Genomic DNA, 19,129 nt, shown 5'->3' on the forward strand with positions numbered 1-19,129 from the left:
ATAAAGATATTTTCTATCGAATTTATTAGTAAACGTCCATTAAACCATTCTCGTAAAACTCGTTTTATGAACGTATTCGTGAACATTTCCATTTAGAGCGTGAAGTGAGGAGCGAGAATTTGTTAAACTTTCAAATTATCTTCAAGTGGGCTTATATTTTTATATAGTGTACACAAAAAATTCCTCGTGCCGTACCATATTAGTAATTCGTTAACCTCCACCGCAATATATTCATTCGTTAAGGATGCGAACACCATGGAATGGTTCAACAAATATTTACTTATTATGTAACGATAAATAATGTAACAGGTAGTAACAAGGTGTGCCTCCAAAAACGTTCCTAATAGTAATTAACTATAAAGGGGCAGTTTTTTTTAAATATCTTTTACAGGCACAGCAACATCTGTGAATAAAGGATTTAGAAAGATTTTATCAAAGCATGTAAATTCATACGTTCTATAGCTTTCATAAAATCAACAGTAAATTAAATAATATAAGTTATAATATAAAAATCATTTTCAATATTTACTGAAATACGTTTACAAAAGAAACTGATAATTTACTATACATCAACAATAATTTTCTAGAAAATATAAATATTTATTCTTATTAGTACTTATTTATTATTAACGTCATATAGAAAAGTAATTTAATAAAAGAATTGTTGTAATAACCTTAAACCGAAATTATATGAAGTTTTTATTTTTCATCCAACGAGATACTTTAGTAGGTCCTTTACTCCACGTAAAACCTCCTCTTAAGATTGGTATTGGATCATAAGAAATATAAACATTAGTCGTACAATTTCGTGAATTTTGTATATTTTGCAGCAGTGGTGTAGACAAGTGCACTAGGAATATATTAGATAGATAGATCGATAGATATCATATAGTTTAAACACCAAATCGGCAGACCAGTTATGTCAGACTTGATCTGCTGATCATGTCTTTCACGTATTGGTACCTTGGATATTAAATGCCTGTTTATAGGTTTTATTATTTGTTTACTTGTAATATGCATAATATGTAAATTATAGGAAACATAAAGATTCATAATTGAGCAGCTACTGGTCCTTTAAGTAATTATTATATAATTTAAATAATATACAGGGTATTTCACCTTCTGTAACTCTGTAACTGTAAAATTGATAAAAAAAAATGATTTTAATAAAAGTTGTCTGGAATCATGTAAAGAAAATATTTTTAGCTTTACAGGGTGGGCGCTACATAGCTTTGTTACTTTAAATGGAACACCCTGTATATTATTGCGCTTTTAAATTCCTTGGTTAATATTAGGTAGAGTTTATTAAATGTACATGGTGTTTAAAACTTACCGTTCACGATCACGATCACGAAAATCACAATTTCAGCTCTTTAAATGAGGCTAGGTAGTGTCTAAACCGTAACAGTTAGAAACCTGCAGTTTTCACAGTTCATTTTGGCAAAAATTATTCTATATTGTCATCTATGAGCAAAACGTGTACGTTATTCAGACTCGGAAATACTGAAGCCTACATTTAATAATCTTACGAGTTGAAAAACTTTTTTTTCAAATGGAATGACCCATATTAATTGTCATGGGTGAATGCAAAATTGAACATTTCGACTGATACCAGGCTGTCCATACTTATCTCTAACAGTTTTCCAGAAAAATCAGGTTCTTTTCTAAAGTCCGAAAAAGTAGCTATGTAGAATAACAGCGTCAAGAAGGCCATTTGTACAGCGTCGATACATAGGATTTTACAAAAGCACAGCACAGCACATCCTTATCGCATCCAATTACACCAAGAGTTACTAAAAGTAAAATAAAAAAACCATTTGGGATACTAGCTGCTTGACGCACTATGCCTGGTTTTTCTCGAAAACGGGTAAATTCTTACAAAAGCACCTTTTTTGTTTAGAATAAAATTTCCCATAACGACAAATGACAAAAGGGACAAAAAGATTAACCTCAAAAAAGTTAGGTCCTAAAATGTTCCCGCGGAGTACTGCACTGAACGCCCTGTATGATATAGCCAAAAATTAATAACTCCAGAGCATTTAGCATCCCCAGAAACCTTATATAACAAAATTTCAGTTCATTCGGTCGAATTTTGTGGAAGATAGGACCGAAACTAAATTCTAAAAAAAAAAATTATTTTTATTTTTGTATCTCAAAAACAGAAAAAGATACGCCCATGGTTCATAGAAACAAATTGTAATATTTTTCGAAATTCTATCAGGCCTTGAATTTATGCTAGTGTTTTTCAGAACTCCCTATATTAAACAGGGTGAAATAAATATCGTCCGAAATTTATAATGTTTTCTTACAAATACGAACATTCGTTTTTAAGATACAGAGGGTACAAGAATTAAGGCACGCCACTGGTAAAAAAAAATGTGTATTATCGAAAATATCTTTCCCAGTGGTGTGCCACAATTTCAGGGGGGATTTGAAATTAATTTTTTTCACATTTAATTCCATTTTATTTATTTCGTTCTAATATCTCATTTGGTCATAAAATATTTAGAAGTACTTTTTTTAACTACTTTTAACACCCTACACTTGCTTGTAAATAAAAATATTAAAAAATGTTGACGAATAAAATGCTTCTTCATTTTTAAGGCGTCTTTGTGTTGTATTACACCCTGTATACATATCTAATACCGTAAGCTGAATAAACATACCTACATATACATATGAATAACACGGTTTCAATATTTTTTTACATTATAGGTGTTTCCGGAGAAAGTTTATATTGTACAGTTACTTTATCCTATATTTAAAAATTGTTGTTGAAATTCCATAATTGTGTTCGTGCAATATTTAATAACTTTTTTATCAAATGCCATTATTAATGCAAATGAAGCAACACCAGCAGGATGTTTCTTTAGCTTTTATCTTTTAACTAAAAATTAGTTTTAGTGATTCATCTCTAGAGCATGTAATTTTAATTAATGTATGTACTTACCCAATTATACACAAAATTGCCCCTGAAATGTATGCTATTAGACCCGGTTTTGACTTTGTTGTTGTATCTATTTCCGCCTGACAGTGTGGACATATCATGTGCGTTGGATTGGGCCCTACGGCCACTACAGTCGTGACGATTTCAGGTCCCTTCATAACTAAAACAAAGAATCATAAAATGAAAAATGTTGTTTCTCTGTAACATATGTACGAATCATACTTAAAATATGTATTAAAAATTAAGGAATTTTAAACATATTTAAGTAAGGCCCTTTCTTGATTAAACACTTTTCTATACATATCCACAGGGTGTACTTTAAAGATATGTAAAAAATTATTTGCAATATTTGAAAAAATATATATCTTTAAAGTTTTTTACGCGATTATTTTAAACCATTGAAAAATTGAGATAAAAAACACAATTTACGTTTGGAAGAAACTTTCATTCTGTTTTAAAAATATAAAATTCAAGTCAGTTATTTGTTGTATTTATTTTCTTTTAGATTCAAATTGCTCAATAGTCTTTAATTAAACAGTTCATAGTTTTATTCGACTATTCGAAAGCATTTGACACAATTAGTCATGACATTTTGGATAACATTTTAATGTTTGCTGGTTTTGATATATCTGCAATACAATTTATTTCTAACCATTTAGTAGGTAGACAACAAAGGGTAGTACTTAAAACGACATTTCGAATTCTATTAATACTAATTGTGGACTGCCACAAGGATCCGTATTGGGACCTACGTTGTTCTCATTGTATACCTTAATTTTCTAAAGCACTGTAAAATTCAAATGTATGCAGATGATACTCAACTATTCTATTCGTTTCATCTTAATGATATTCAAAATAGCAGTAATATAATTAATAGTGAACTCGAAACACTTCGTCGAATTTCACTGAAGCACTCTTTGCGTTTAAACCCTACAAAACGTGATACTTTAAAAATCAAACATTTAAACAAAGGGAGCAGTTTAAATATGTATTTCAGAACTAATTATTCCTCTACTTTCTTTTCTATTCCAAAAAATATACCTCTGTTTTGTTTTCCTCCTGAAAAGTCTCAATAATTTTATAGCTACTTACCGGTAAATTTGTTGTTTTTTTTTTTAGTCAGTACAGTATAAATTGTTTGCTAATTTTTTAGCACTAATTATTATTAATTTAGCACTAATTATGCTCCTCACAATAAAAGAAATCGTTCGATTACAGGGAAATCGGCGACTAAACGACATCTAGGCAGTTTTTTAAATCACCGAAAAACCACTCTTAAATAAGGAAAATCACATTCTAGGGGGTATAGCACTTGGAACAATTGTAAAAAAAATCAATGTTACTGCAGGACAGGACCATATCTATACGTATTTTAACCTGTTGACTCCGAATCATAAGTCGGAGTCACTCTATCACCCTCCAGTATGCAAAATTACTTTAAAATCTGGGAAATTCCTTCCGTTTACCCAGGGATTCTGCTAATGTGGATCTGTTGCCCACTGCTTCAACAAGAATACATCAGGAAATGAAATTTCGTTCGAAGCTTTATCGCTTAAGATTCTCAATTGGATTTCATCATTAGAAATTTAAAAAGAAATAAAGGCAAAAGCGTAATTACTTTGTGTGTTTCATTTCTTAAGATGTTGGCCTAACTCATCAGTAGGAAACGAAGCAGTTTGCACACTAGACAAATAAACACAGTACTGAAACAAAAAAACCCAACAGAAAATTAATTTAAGATGTATTTGTACTATGAAAAATGCTGATCTACTAGGGAATGAACGATGAAGTTTTGAAAAGTACTCGTAGAATTTTCCATATTTTCTGTATTTAAGGGAAGTTTTTCGCGATTTAAAAAATGGAGCAGTAATTCTGGCCTTGGATTCGGATTCAGATATCGTCCTGCAGACATTTTCAGTGGGTTTCCACAGTTATACATAATGCTGATCAATCCCAAAGCGAGATTTTCCATATTTTTTAAATTTAAGGAAGCTATACGATTTTTTTTTAAACCAATTGGAGATGGCTTATTATGGATAGCTGGTATTATAAAAAAAATAGGCGGAACAGAAAATAAGTATATACGTGTTTCCACAGTGAAGTTTTATTGAAATCGGTGACTGACATCTCGATAACCTTCCTTGTGAGTAAAGTAGAAAAATAATTTGCTTCTTGATAAAATTGCTGTGAAAAAGCAAGTTTTATTTCCTTACAGTACTACATACTTGATTAAATAACCGAATTAGACAATATTTGTAAGGTCATCTTTGTAATAGTAAATATTATTTTCCAGTAGTATAAATTACATCATATCGCTCCAATACACAGTATAACAATTATGCACATCCCCACTTCCAAATTAAAAAAAGATTATTAACATATGTGTCTGCTTATGAATATTTAGTACAAAACATAGATTACAGAGCGATATCGTTGACCTTGAATAAATATTTCAACGCTTACAGTGGGTAGACCGTGAACTAATTTTTTATTGTTACTATTTAATGGGAAGAGTGTGTTATTTCTGTAATTACAAACGCGCTTTCATTAGCTAATATGCTACAAATAAAAAAATATGTATTTAGGTATATTGGTCATTAAATAAGGTCGCGTGGTTAAAAAACACACTTATAAAATATACATAAAACCATTGTTAGTGTTTTTAATATAAACAATATTTTCATATGACTATTTTCCTTGAAACTACTGCTAACTTGGGTCACCAAAAAAACATAAAAGAAAACAAGTAGAAGATTTCCAACGTCTACAAAGTATTCTTATTCAACGAAAAAGAAATCTAGTCAATTTGGTACAAATTTATTTATTTTTGTAAAATTCTCACCATGCCAATATTTTGGAACAATTCAAAAGATGGTTAATTTCTTCGCAGACTTAGGCCATCTCTTTTCACCAAGAAGGTACGGTGCTATCGCGATAATGACTGGATACCGGGTTCTTCTTTCGACAAGTCTTCAAAGAGGAAATAAACAAATATTTCATCTGAATTCCCTCGTGAAGAACCTAGAGGTATGCCCTGTTTCGTCGTATTATTAGCGATGTTATTAAGACATTCGTGTAGAAGTGTAAGATTGTAGATTTAAGAAACGTCTCAGTACTATTAACCTGGTAAAAAACAACTTTCGCAGGTTCTACCAGAAGGGAGAAGTCAGCTAATACGTGAATATTAATAAAAGCCCAGCAAAGTTACGCTGTTTACGGTTTGGAAGAAAAAATTTGAAACCTGGAAATTATGGAAAGGAACCTCTGACAAAGTTGAAGTAAAATCTAACTAGAAGGCCAAAGATGCGGAAGTTTAAGATTATGGAGATCTACAAACATTATTGAAAAAATTGGTCGCAGAGGAAAAGACTGATGTATCCACTCCGTACAATTTAGAAATTCTACCGAAACTTAGCACAAAATAAATTAATTCCTTTTACTTTGCACAAGTTAAGTTAAAAATGATATTTCTTAGACATCTGGTTAATGTTCTCTTCAGTGTATTGATGTAAAAACAATTCCAGTTTTTAAATGATTATCATTTAAGAAAGGAATAGATCCATAGATTTGAAAAATGAGATTTTTGACGCAAATATGGAATCGTTGGGATTAATAGGAATGAACTGTAAGATAAATTCACTTGCCCCTGCCAGATTGTGATACGTAATTTATCCAATTCCTGCAACACACATGTGTTGTTTCCTTGGTCTTGGTATTTGTCTTGCCAATTTGTGTTCTTAGATATCATTATTTTGTAAGTAGTAAGTAACGTACTAATAAAAAAAACTCCTGAACAATTTACATATTAGTACCTATCCTCTTCTTCTACCAGGATCTGTTGTTCCTGTGTACTCGAAAATTGCTATTCTTTCTAAAGCAGCTTACATATGTTTTCATTTAGAATTTTTCTTCGCTTGTATTATGAAAGAATCCATAAAACTTTCAAAAAACCTAGTAGATATGTATGATTTTCTACCAAAAAGTGTGTTCTTGTAACTGATTGTATACTTTTACTTAACAACAGATTCTAAATTACTAATGCCTACAACAGTTGTTCAAATTGCCTTCCTTGGGCCTGCAAGCTTCTAATTGATATTTGGTCAGGTAATTGACGGCTTGTGTTTATTTCCACACTGGAAGCCAGTTGTTTCAAACAGGCCCAATGAGGAAATGTATTAACTATTAAGTGTAGCAACAGCTGAGCGAGTCTCTTTGAGCCGCTGAAACTACCGCTGATACGACAAAAAACTGGGAGAGAGTTGACGTCTTTCAGGAAAGGCGATCGGAGCTTTTCACAAAGTCCAGTACCAGTGTTTTATTATTATACATAATTATTTTAACTAAATAAATAGCCGACGTGAGAAATTAAAACACTAACAGTATTTTATTTGTTCAACTGCAAATACATTATTTGTACAGACGAATGTCGAGAACTGCTGTATATTTTAAACAGATCTTCAACTCGCAAAATTGAAACCATTCGGTAGGTGATAGACGATTCCTGTCTAAACTTAGTGCCCGTCAGGACATGTTGAAATACGCATAAGTTGACGCCGATAAATGAATAAAAATAACTTTTATATGTATACTTTGATGATCCCAGTTTCCAATATATCAAAGCGGTAAACTTTGGTATACATTTCACAGCAAAATTCGAATGTATCTTGTAGATCCTATCCAGAAGGCAATAAATGCTTTCCAAAATAAATATAAAAATATAACGTTTAACAATGTATTTAAATAGTAGAAAGATTGGTTGATTCGCAGAGATTGAAGCGTTTACAGTACTTTACAAATAAGAATTGGTCCTTTTTTAAGTAGATAACTGATACAACTAAAGCAAAAAAGTAAGTCACAGTTTGAATAGTAGGTATATACGAAAATAAAGTAGATTTATTTTGGAACTTCTAGTATAAATTGATCGACGTACATACAAAAATATAAATTATTTTGTTGCCTAAATTCAAAATGTTTATGGATCATCTTCATCATTTTTGGCATCTTCAATATTTCTGACTTCACATTCATATGGACAAATAAAAGTAATTAATACGATTACCATTAATTACCACCTACATACGTAGACCACCTCTACTCTGTAGTATCTGAATCAGCAAATTTAATATCATTTTTACAATTTCAAGGTGCAGTTAAGCGTAGGTAGACAGGTGTATGTAACCATGTGTAAACATGTGCAAATCCACCTAATACAGGTATATTATCGGAAAATAAGATGTTTGAACTCAGTTGTGGCGGTCTTATGTACGTATGTATTTCTAATTTATATATAGCAACGTCAGCTGTAATTCAATTCAGGATCATAACTATTTCAGGCATTTATTAATGATTTGCTTATCTGAATGTACTTGTATATTATTTGCGGTTGATACGAAGTTTGGCTATAAAATAACGAGACATGCTGTAAAACTTTTTATTTTAAATTTACACATAATTATTGTCCATTTCAATATACACTCCTAGGCCTCTATCCCTACACCGCTCCATACGAATTGGTCAAAACAATGTTGGAAGTCTTCTTCTGGGAACTTGTTGATGAAGCTTGCTGCTTTTTCTTTCACAGCTTCAACGGTTTGAAATATTGTTGCTTTTAATGCAGGTTTGACCTTGGGGAACAGGTGGTGCCAGGTCAGGGGAATAAGGTGGATGATATAACACTGAGATGTTATACTTGGCTAGAAACATCCACAATTCGGGTTTTTCTTTTCTGATTTTCTCACGTAATCTAGCAAGAACCTCGAGGTAGTAATGCTGATAAACAGTTTGACCTTCAGAAATACAGTGAAGGTACACAATCTCGTGGATATCGAGAAAAACAATCATCATTGTTTTGAATTTTGATTCGTTCATTCGAGCTTCTTTAGGTCTTGGTGAATTTGGGCTTTTCCAATGCACGGATTGACGCTTAGTTTTAGGATCACAAATGAAAAATCAAAATTCATCGAAGGTTATCACTCTTTCCAAGAAGTTTGGGCCATTTTCAATGACATTTAAAGTGGCATTATAAATATTTTACTGAGCTTTTTTTGTTCGATTGTGAGAATTTTCGAATCAAGTTATGAAATAGGAGAACCCTATTTGTAGCCCCATTAAGTTGCCTTAACTGTTAAGGCAAGATCATTGTGGCTCAGCGAGGCAAGGCAAGATCACTTCGACCCGGACCATAACGATCTTGTCCTGACTGGCTGGGCCAAACGATCTTGCTTTAACTTAGTGGGGCTGCAAGTAAGGTTCTCCTATTTCGTAACTTGATTTGACCTTCAATGAACCTTCAACTTGACCTCTAGGTTAGGTCAAGGTCATCGTTGTGTAGTCCCATGAAACCATAAAACGATCAACCAGTAGTCATAAGTCGCGGCGGACCACAGTCATGGCCACCTAGTTCCGGGACCTCAATGCTTTAGATTACTTCCTATGGGGTCATCTCAAAACATTGGTTTACAGCACACCAATTCATACTGAAGTGCAGTTGAGCAATCGCATCATAGTTTGTTGCGAAACTATTAGAACCACTCCCGACATTTTCCAAAGAGTACGCGAGTCCATGAGAAGAAGAGCAGAGGCATGCATATTTGCAGGAGGTGGACATTTCCAACGTCTGATATATTTCTTTGTGCGTTCAGGGTAATTTTCTTTTACCATTCCAAAATGTATGTAGATTACTGTAATTTCATAATTTCAACGTTTAAAAGTTATTATCTTAAATAAATTATTGTTCAAAGTTACATAAATCTTTTTTTTTTCTCGTAAGTGGTCCAATAAGATGCAAATGAATGAATTTAGTTTTGTAATTCAAAAGTTAAGACTTTTAGGACATATGATCATATGAAGTTTTTTTCTTAAAATGGGCCCAAGAATAACCTCCATAAAGATTAGCACGTTAGTAAGAAACACCCTGTATACTAAGATGTATTTTACAATTAAATTCAAAATCAAAAGAGTAAATATACTTATATGATTTAGAATAACCCGTTTTTGTGGATTTAGTATTTATGGCCCATTGTATTTTAACTGTACTGACTGGTGATTTACTTACTCACTAGTAGATTCAACAATGACAATGATGATGGATTGTTACTTTCACTTTGTGAAAGGACTCAATAAAAAAATTTCAGTAATTCTTTCTCAGGAATTAATTATCTCGTATATTTTGTTTCCTATACATATCCGGATTCGTCTTCCACGCACATGGATGCTTCCGTACTTTCTCAAATATAGTAACGTCATACATATTATACGAAATTTCGAAACATCACTGTTGTGGACCACATGCAACAGATGTTAGTAAAGCACATGCCTGGTGTCAGCGGCTGTTTAAAAATATAGCCCGGATTCAAACATTGCCCCACAAGGTCATTTTCGTTGTTTTTAATAAGACTACTTTTAACGCCAATTTTTTTTAAGTTTGAAACTGGCGTTACAATTTAAATATTTTGAACATAGGTAAATCTAGAATACACCCTATTACTAGGATTTTCTTTCTTTCTTTATGTCGCTAATTAGCTTACGTATACAAGGTGGCCTTCAAATACGTTCCGATAAGAGGGTGGCCAACCAATACCTACAGCGAAAATAGAGGTTATTTTTACACTTAAATATTACAGCAAATTTAACGTATTTCCTTTTTGAAAAATACTTAGTAAATGAAAACCCAAGTGATTTCCCCAGCAAAGGCGTGAACAATTTTTTTAAACAATAAAAACTGCAAAAAATTACATTTTTTTGTTTTTTTTATATCTCGAAAAATAATGATGGAATCGTCTTACTCTCAATAGGACTTTTGTAGAGAATTAAAAAACCTATAAAATGATTTTTTGTGCGGCCCGATCGGTTCATTTTTTACAGAGAAACTCCGGAAAAACCTCTAAAATAGACATTTTTTCAAAAATTCATAACCGTCAAATTTGAATCTGGAAAAACAATCGTGCGGAAAATATCAGATAATAATATGTAGTTTAATCGTGCGCAAGATGGTTTCTGTCTGATTCATAGTTTTTGCACAATTGCATTTTAACCAAATTAGGGTCTTTTTTTGCACAGCGTGGCGATTTATCAAAAATGGATCGATTTAAATTCTCAAAACGGCATCTGAAAGTAGACGACAAAATCTCCAATTTGTATATCTCGGATTTTCGCCTAGGTGATGGAAAATATGCTAACAATGCACTTGAAACTCGCCCGAAACGATAGGAAAACCAAAAAAATGTCATTTTTTGCAGTTTTTATTGTTTAAAAAAATTGTTAACGACTTTGCTGGGGAAATCACTTGTGTTTTCATTTATTAAGTATTTTTCAAAGGTAATACATAAAATTTGCTGTAATATTTAAGTGTGCCAAAAAATTTCTATTGATTGATCTATAAATTCTGGGGTTCTTAGTCTCCTGGTCTTTACGCCAATGATTTATATATTTGTGTACTAAAATAATGAATTTTTAATTTTATTTAGTTAATATCAGACCAAGTTTCATTAACCTACCACGTTTCGAGATATTCACGTACATATATTTGTTTAGCATAAAAGTTTTGTACAATATTGGTTCATTATAAATGCATGTAATTCAAGATTTGTCTCTTAGATAAAAATGAATAATTAATTACTACTTTTATGTAAATATGTAGATATATTACACTGTATCTAATAACTCTATGTTACGTATATTTATTATTAGAAGATAAACGATAATGTTTTCTTACAAGAAAAACAATTCAAACGACAAAACAAGTCATTTCATTTACTGGCAAGGTCAAGATGTGGTTTTACAAATTAGTGCGTAGCTACAATACCAACTAAAGACTTTTTAATGCTTCCTTCGCAAATTATTGCAATCGAGAAACAAATAATCAATCTTACAAAATACGCATTCAAAATATGTCAACTTTAAATTTGGTACAAGTGGTAATAGTAGTTCGGTTTGGGTTGAAGCTACACTGGTACTGATCACCAATATTGTCAAAATTTACCTACTTTTGGACGAACAGTTCAAATTAAAAAATCATAAGTATTTGATTAGTTAGGGTTAATACCTTCTTTTACAGTCAAATAATTAGGGCAACTTTCAACACAAGAATATAAGTACCTAATCACTTTTCAGTCTAAGTATCTTCCTGAGACCCTTTTCAGAATAGTGAGTATTCTTTTCTTAAAAATATGGATTTAGGATAATTTCAAGAGATTTACCACGACGAGAACTACTAGAATATTAGGTAATCCGAAAAAACAATGCAGTCATCATACTAACTTGCTGAATCATCAAACTAATACATTTATTAATGTAATTAAAAGTTTTTTTCTAAACTTTACTCCATACATCAGTTATGCGTGACATGTGTGAAGATTTAAAGTCATTATATAGTAGAAAAACAAGTTTTTCATTTAAATTTCAATTGCCAGTAAATAACATTACATTTTGTTACCATCCCAGTCCATTTTTAGTTCTAATGATATTTCCTAATAATTCTCATCTGTATAACAATTTTTTGGTATAAAAAATCAAAAATATTCTAAAAATGTTGCTATTAACCTTTATAGTTTGTTTGTGTTTGCATTTAGTATGTGGAAACGTATCAGCAAGAACTTTCTCGGAAACGAATCTGCAGAATTAAAACTTACATAATTGAATAGATTCAAGAGATGAGAATTAAAATAATTATATATTTAAAACGGAAAAGGTCTTTGCATTGGATTACCGCTACGGTATTGTCTTTATGGTTACCACTGATATTTAAAACGACTTGAATGACATTATGATCATTGTTTGGTCCAGAAGAAATACTTTTAACAGCAAATAAAAATAATGTAATAGCTTTCTACGTTTGACAATTCCTAAAAATGTATAAGTTTGATCGGAAAGACGGAAATAATTCGAAAACTTTTATGAAACATTTTTCAAATCCATAATCTTCACTGTTTTTTTCTTTCTGCTCAAAAAAAACCAGAATTGCTTCGACATCCATATCTAAATCGGTCACTTTGAAAGGTACGACAGGAAAGAGTACCGCCGAAGGAATTATCACTGGTAAGTACAAAGTTGTGCGCATATTCTCTCACACATAATATGCCTCGAATCTGTGTCAATTTTCTTGCATGGAATAATGTCTGCGCGACAGTCTGCTGTAGACAATTTATCTGTCTGAAAACGTTCTTACAGACAATATGCAGACAGTCTCCTCGCTGAAAGGGTTCTTAGTAGAATAGATCGTTGTTTCATCAATTTGCATCGTTTCTTCAACCCCTCGGATTTTTCTCACTACTCCATTTCTGTTTTTTATCGAACCGGCAATATATCATTCTGCTACAGCAGACGACTTCCATCCATAGTATTTCAAAGTCATGAGATCTCCTCCAGCGAATTTATTTGATTGGTACACTTTCCTTACTTACAGAATACAAACAGTTGATTGTGTGTTACGGACGAAGGCCTCAGTCAACCTGATATTTCAGTGTGATAACTCTTTACATAGGTACGCTACTTATAACAAAGAACAGCAAAAATTACAGGGAAAGAATCCGCATACCTAATTTTATGTGATAAATAGTTATTTAGCACTTACTTTACATTAAAAAGTGGTCTCGGTCAAAATTGAAAATTGCTGTGGATACACGAATTATTTTTGGCCTCTGGAATAAAGTTCCGATCATAAAAATCCCGGCAGATGGTTTGCTTGTCTGTTTTTGATCACTTTCACTTCTCTCAATGGTCAAGAACCAACCCCAAAAGGGGCTACAAGCATCTCTGATCTGTTTCAAAGACTGATTCTCCTCTATCTCCTTTTTCTCAGGATGATAGACCCCATAAACATAATGTCACGCTATCTCGATCCTCTCCAACCACTCAAACGAGTGAAAATCACCCTTCAAGCACTTGAAAACGCTTTTTTTATATCAGTGACCAAATCCACTTATCCAAAATCTACACATGCCTGTTTTTCGACCCATGTTACTGTTATAAAAAAACGTTATTCTACGTCTTTGCTTCCACTTCCTCTTTTGGAGTTGGTTCTTGGCCATTGGGAGCCGAGGAGGAGGGGTATTGGGGTGCGGATGGCGTGATAGTATGTCCTTGGGCTTTACCTTACTTGTAAATGGGTGACAATGCTATCCGTATTGCGTTTTTACTCCATTTGCACACGTGTCTGGAAAAGGGGGTAAAGTAGCCAAAAACAGACAAGCAAACCATCTGCCGGGGTTTTTATGATCGGAACTTTATTCTAGAGGCCAAAAATAATTCGTATCTACAGCAATTTTCAATTTTGACCGAGACCACGGAATCCTTTAAAAAGATTTTACTGATTTTTTATTTTAAACTAATCAAAAATGGATTGTTAAAAATTTGCGTAGTTAGAATCGGACTAATAATTTATTTCTGTCATAAATACCATAATTATCCTTATCATAATTAGTTACCAATTTATATTTATATTAACATTTTACAATTTCATAACGCTGTGAAGTAAATATAGTGTACCACATTAAATTTATTGGACAAGGGCCTGATAACCCGCTATCACCTTAGAAATAAGAGACACTGAATGACTCAGGGCTATTTTAAACCATACATTCATACATTTATTTCTGAGTAAACTTTCAGCGTCGGGGTGCCTTACAATATTTATTTTAATTCATGAATCAGTGGCAAGTTGGTGGAGTGTAAACAACGTAAATGATGAAAAAATAAACACAGCCTTTTGGTGGGAAAAGTTTGTGGATTTATATATGTTTAACAGTTACAGGAATCTATATTTTGCAGAATGAATATTTCTTGGATAAAAGACAATGTACCTCTGACATTAAAGGTTAAGGAACAGAGGAATGTTACAATCCTATAAAATTAAAAGGTTACTTATGATAAATAAACAATGCTAGGAATGCATTAAAATGTTGAAATACTATCTACCTCTTGTCTAAAAGGTTATTAGAATCGTATATTACCAACTCGTTCCCAGAGTTCTCCAATTCAATATCTTCAACACGCGGTCTTTAAATACAAGTAGGTATATTCTGATAATAACTTAGGTGATTCTTTTATTGCTATTTTAAGGAAAAAAACACTACTCTGCGGATTAATGCCCCGACCAGTATTGAATTACACCTGCATTATTATTAGGTGTAAAAAATTTTGAATTAATTTTTGCTTAAATCAGTAGGGAGTATACTGGGAAACACCCAGGACCCTAGATCTTCGATAACGTTGAATATTTTGAAAATTCGAACTGTATATTTGATTCTTAACCAGCTTTCAAATAAGATTTATATTGGACGAAAAAACGACTCGTTTTCAAATTATTATTTTATCTAAACTAAGCCTACCATATAATAATTGAACAGATTGAAATAAACTACATAATACAGTTCTTTGAAAAACAAATAAGAAATAAATGCATCTCTAAAACTAAACCGCTTGGGACATAACTCCATAGAAACTTTTTCAACCATAATAATCAACCACTTTATTATCAAAACATATTTAAGGGTCTTCCTATATTTATGCAACTAATTTTATTTGAGAACTTGTCATATTTTTTTCCTTTAAAACTTAAAATATTTAGTGAATGTAATTTTAAAAATATTATATCATATAATTCGCGAATTTATTAACAATATTGTTTCACTACAAAAGTTGAAACATAAATGATAGTAAGTATCAAGTGATTGAGAAAATATTAAGAATTGCTTATTTGAGTTAATACTTGGAGACTTCCATTTTATCGTAATTTTTATTTTTTTTAGAGTTAAACTATCCACGTAATTTTATAGTCCTTGTACTGGTGTTTTCAAAACAAAATAATTATTGAAAATTACATTTACCTACTTCTACCTATTCAATTTAATTACAGGAAAACACCTGTTACGAATAGCAAGTGGCTGTTAGGACATATATCAAATCTTGATTTATTTAACTATTAGCATGTAGTAATAAAATTAATCAATAATAATTATTGAATCACCTAGTAATTAAATATGCAAGAATTGATATCGCGTAATTGCAATATTGCAGTTACAATAGCAACTGGGTCACACATATCAAGTACATATTAAAAATATGTTATCAATAATGAAACTAATAATCCAAGAAACTCACATTCATTCAATACTTCCAAAATATAAAACGAAAACATATTTACAGCTGTAATACCTATTAAATTAATATAATCTTTAGTTGTTATCGTATCTACATACAGCACAAGAATGTAAAAAATAACAAATTTTGCTTTATGTATGAAGTGCCTTTCAAGTATACAGGGCGTTTGTAATAAGTGCGAAATATCTTGGGAAGTGGTTGCCGAAGTTATTTTGTGAATAAAAGTTCATATAAACTTAGGTCAAAATATGCTTTGTTTCCGAGATACAGAGCGTTTAAATTTAATTTTTTTATTTATTTTTATTTATTATTTCAAAGAGTTTTAAAGATATTGACTCGAAATTTGAAGAATGCTTTGGAGAGGTAAATGTGCGTTTTGATGTGATCCGAATATTTCTACTTGCAACAGTGGCGTTCGTGCGAGAATGCCAAAACCTTTTTTAATAAAAAAAATGGTACGCCACTGACTTTTTACAGTTTTGATATTTTTTTAGAGATCCGCCTTCAATTCTGAATGAAATTGGTCTCTACAATGTTTTCGTAGGATGCACCGTTTTTCAAGAAAAAAAAATAAAACGTTACATTGCAAGTTGTGTATTTTTAATTTCTATTGATACATTATCTAGTAGGTTGCTGTCACTATTTCTAAATAAATTACAATCATCAAATTTCGAGTCAAATCTTTAAAACTCTGAACGACCTACGTTCATATGAAGTTTTTTTCACAAAATAACTTCGGCAACCACCCCCTAAAATATTTCGCAATTATTTACAAGCACCCTGTATAATATCTTCACCACGGGTATACGTATATTCAGTGGATTTTCCTTCATTAGCGTAAGTTTCATCACTGCATCAAATATCTTCAGACATGCTTTTGAGATGGTGATTTTTTTTAAATTTCACCACCCTGTATTTAGAAAACTATTGACTGACCCATTTTTATACGACCTGTTTGACTTGAAATCAATTAAATTGCCTCATAAAGTTTGTCTATGCACTTAATTCACACCCTGTATGTTTTATTATATATCAGAGTGTTATTTGGGGAATTTAGTAGATCATAATTTTATTTTTGGAATTTTTCGATAGAAAAAAAAACAAACATATTTGTAAAGAGTACTTAATTTAAAATTTTTTAAGATCTTTACATTGTTAAGCAAGTAACGTAGGTAATGTTTTTTAAACTAGAAAGATCAGACAAACATCCACATGCTATCAGTGATAACCATTATTAGTATCAGCTCGGTAAATGTATGGGCTGAAATTGTAGGTAGCCATTTGCTTGGGACATTATTTCTACCTCAAGTTCAATGCACGGCAACATATAAATTTTTTAGTAAACCATTTCCTCGAGTTGATATAAAAGACGATACAGGGTGTATCTCCACATAGTGCCAATAATTTGGCACGCTTCATCACCTGATTCGGATCCTGTTGATTTTCATCTGTGGGGACGAGCAAAATCTCTGGTTTATGCAACCCATCCTAATACAGAAGGTCAACTAAAAATGACAATTGTAGATGCATTTAATTGGTGATGGAAATAATCAGTTAATTTTCCAAGGATGTTCAAAAAATACCCTTTCGCACTTCCAATTTTATTCATATTCATATTATTTATCGGTCTTCCTCAACTGACTAGTCTATGAACTTTTCATTATGTCTTCTTTTTCCAAAAAAGAGTTAAGCCATAAAAACGGTCATTTTGTAATTACAGTTTTCTAAGTCTATAACTGCCAAAGGGCACCTTTAAGAAGGTAAGTTTATTAGAACTTTTAATAATTGTTTATGTACTATTATCGTCCAAAGGTTGTAATATACTTTAAGGCACACACTGTATAAGTTGTACTGTTATGGCAGAGAGTGCATACTTTTTCTGTATAAGTATGGAATCCTCCTCATAGCTTTTGTGTTATGATATAACCAACGTGAAAGCTTCAAATGCTATTAACATCTGTTTAGATTTGCCCATGTTTATGTCATTCACTGTATTTTTCAAATCGTTTTTTATTTTATCATTGTCACTTTAACTGACGCAATAATTGATGTTTTCAATTTAATTTTCCACGTAATAATAGGTACATTCATTCCCATTTTCCAGTAAATATTATTCAGCATTGAGGGTTTAATGATAATAATTATTTTCCAATTTCTATATCCACGTTAATGTCAATTATAACCTCTGAACATATCTACATAAAGTAATTATTTACAAATGTACTATATAATTATAAACAAAGTTTTCACCTGTGCGTGTTTGTTTACTATTTTTCGTTATAGATTCAGGATGACGTTCTGATATGGAGACACTGAAGACAGTACAGAACGCACGAATACCTGATATGAAGGACTAATAGGACGAATTAAGATCTCATATGAAGACAATACAGATCTGATATGGGGTATGTGAAAGATGATGTGACGTGAGAGATCAATTAGAGGGCATGAAAAAAGACATGAAGAAATAATTAGACGAACAAGCGGTAGGATAAATAACATCAAGAATAGAATCGACAACATGGAGAAAGCGTAGACATTATAGTTGTAAGAAGTAAAAGCAGGAAACGAAAAAGTTAAAACGAGGCTTGACTACATGATGGAAACTGGCAAAATTGAAAAATCTTATCAAGGTTTGATCAAGACTCAGCCCTAGAGGCTTGTGATGGTAAATCTTCCTGGAAAGCCTCACTTCTGTGAGAAAGTGTAGTATTATTGAGAGGTGAAACCTTAAAAACTTTAGGAGGAAGTAGACACAATAATTATGACAACACTTTGGTACACACTTATAGCAGCTAAAATGTAGGGCTCAGAGAATAAATGAGAGTTTACAACACTACAAGTCCTATGTAGCCCGTTTAGTTCACTTCTAATAGCCAGATTTAACAGCCCCACAGGACCTTATTGAGCGAGTATTTATTGAAGGTGTCCAAGACAACGAAAAAAGCAAGCTTTGCAATAAAACAAATGTAAGACAATCAGTAAAGCGCTTGTATATGCCATGAAATTTGCGCCTGCAAAACAAGCAAACAGATTGAGACAAACAACCACCAGAAAGCAAGAAAACAGGGAACAAGTAAGCAA

The 19,129-nt window shown here is 31.9% G+C and overlaps 1 protein-coding gene across 2 annotated transcripts in view; it reads right to left on the reverse strand.

The window, feature by feature from the left end:
* LOC108915235 (lipopolysaccharide-induced tumor necrosis factor-alpha factor homolog) overlaps positions 1-19,129 on the reverse strand; it is a 39,110-nt gene that overhangs the window by 11,488 nt on the left and 8,493 nt on the right. For both annotated transcript variants that reach the window (XR_001964710.2, XM_018721209.2), the window contains exon 2: positions 2,951-3,107. Coding sequence is in view for 1 of the 2 variants with exons in the window: in XM_018721209.2 (XP_018576725.1) it covers positions 2,951-3,107 (157 nt within the window). In the remaining variant the exon portion in view is untranslated. The remainder of the gene's footprint in view (positions 1-2,950; positions 3,108-19,129) is intronic.

Source organism: Anoplophora glabripennis, unplaced genomic scaffold (genome assembly GCF_000390285.2).
Source record: "Anoplophora glabripennis isolate ALB-LARVAE unplaced genomic scaffold, Agla_2.0 scaffold915, whole genome shotgun sequence".
NCBI classification, from domain to species: domain Eukaryota; kingdom Metazoa; phylum Arthropoda; class Insecta; order Coleoptera; family Cerambycidae; genus Anoplophora; species Anoplophora glabripennis.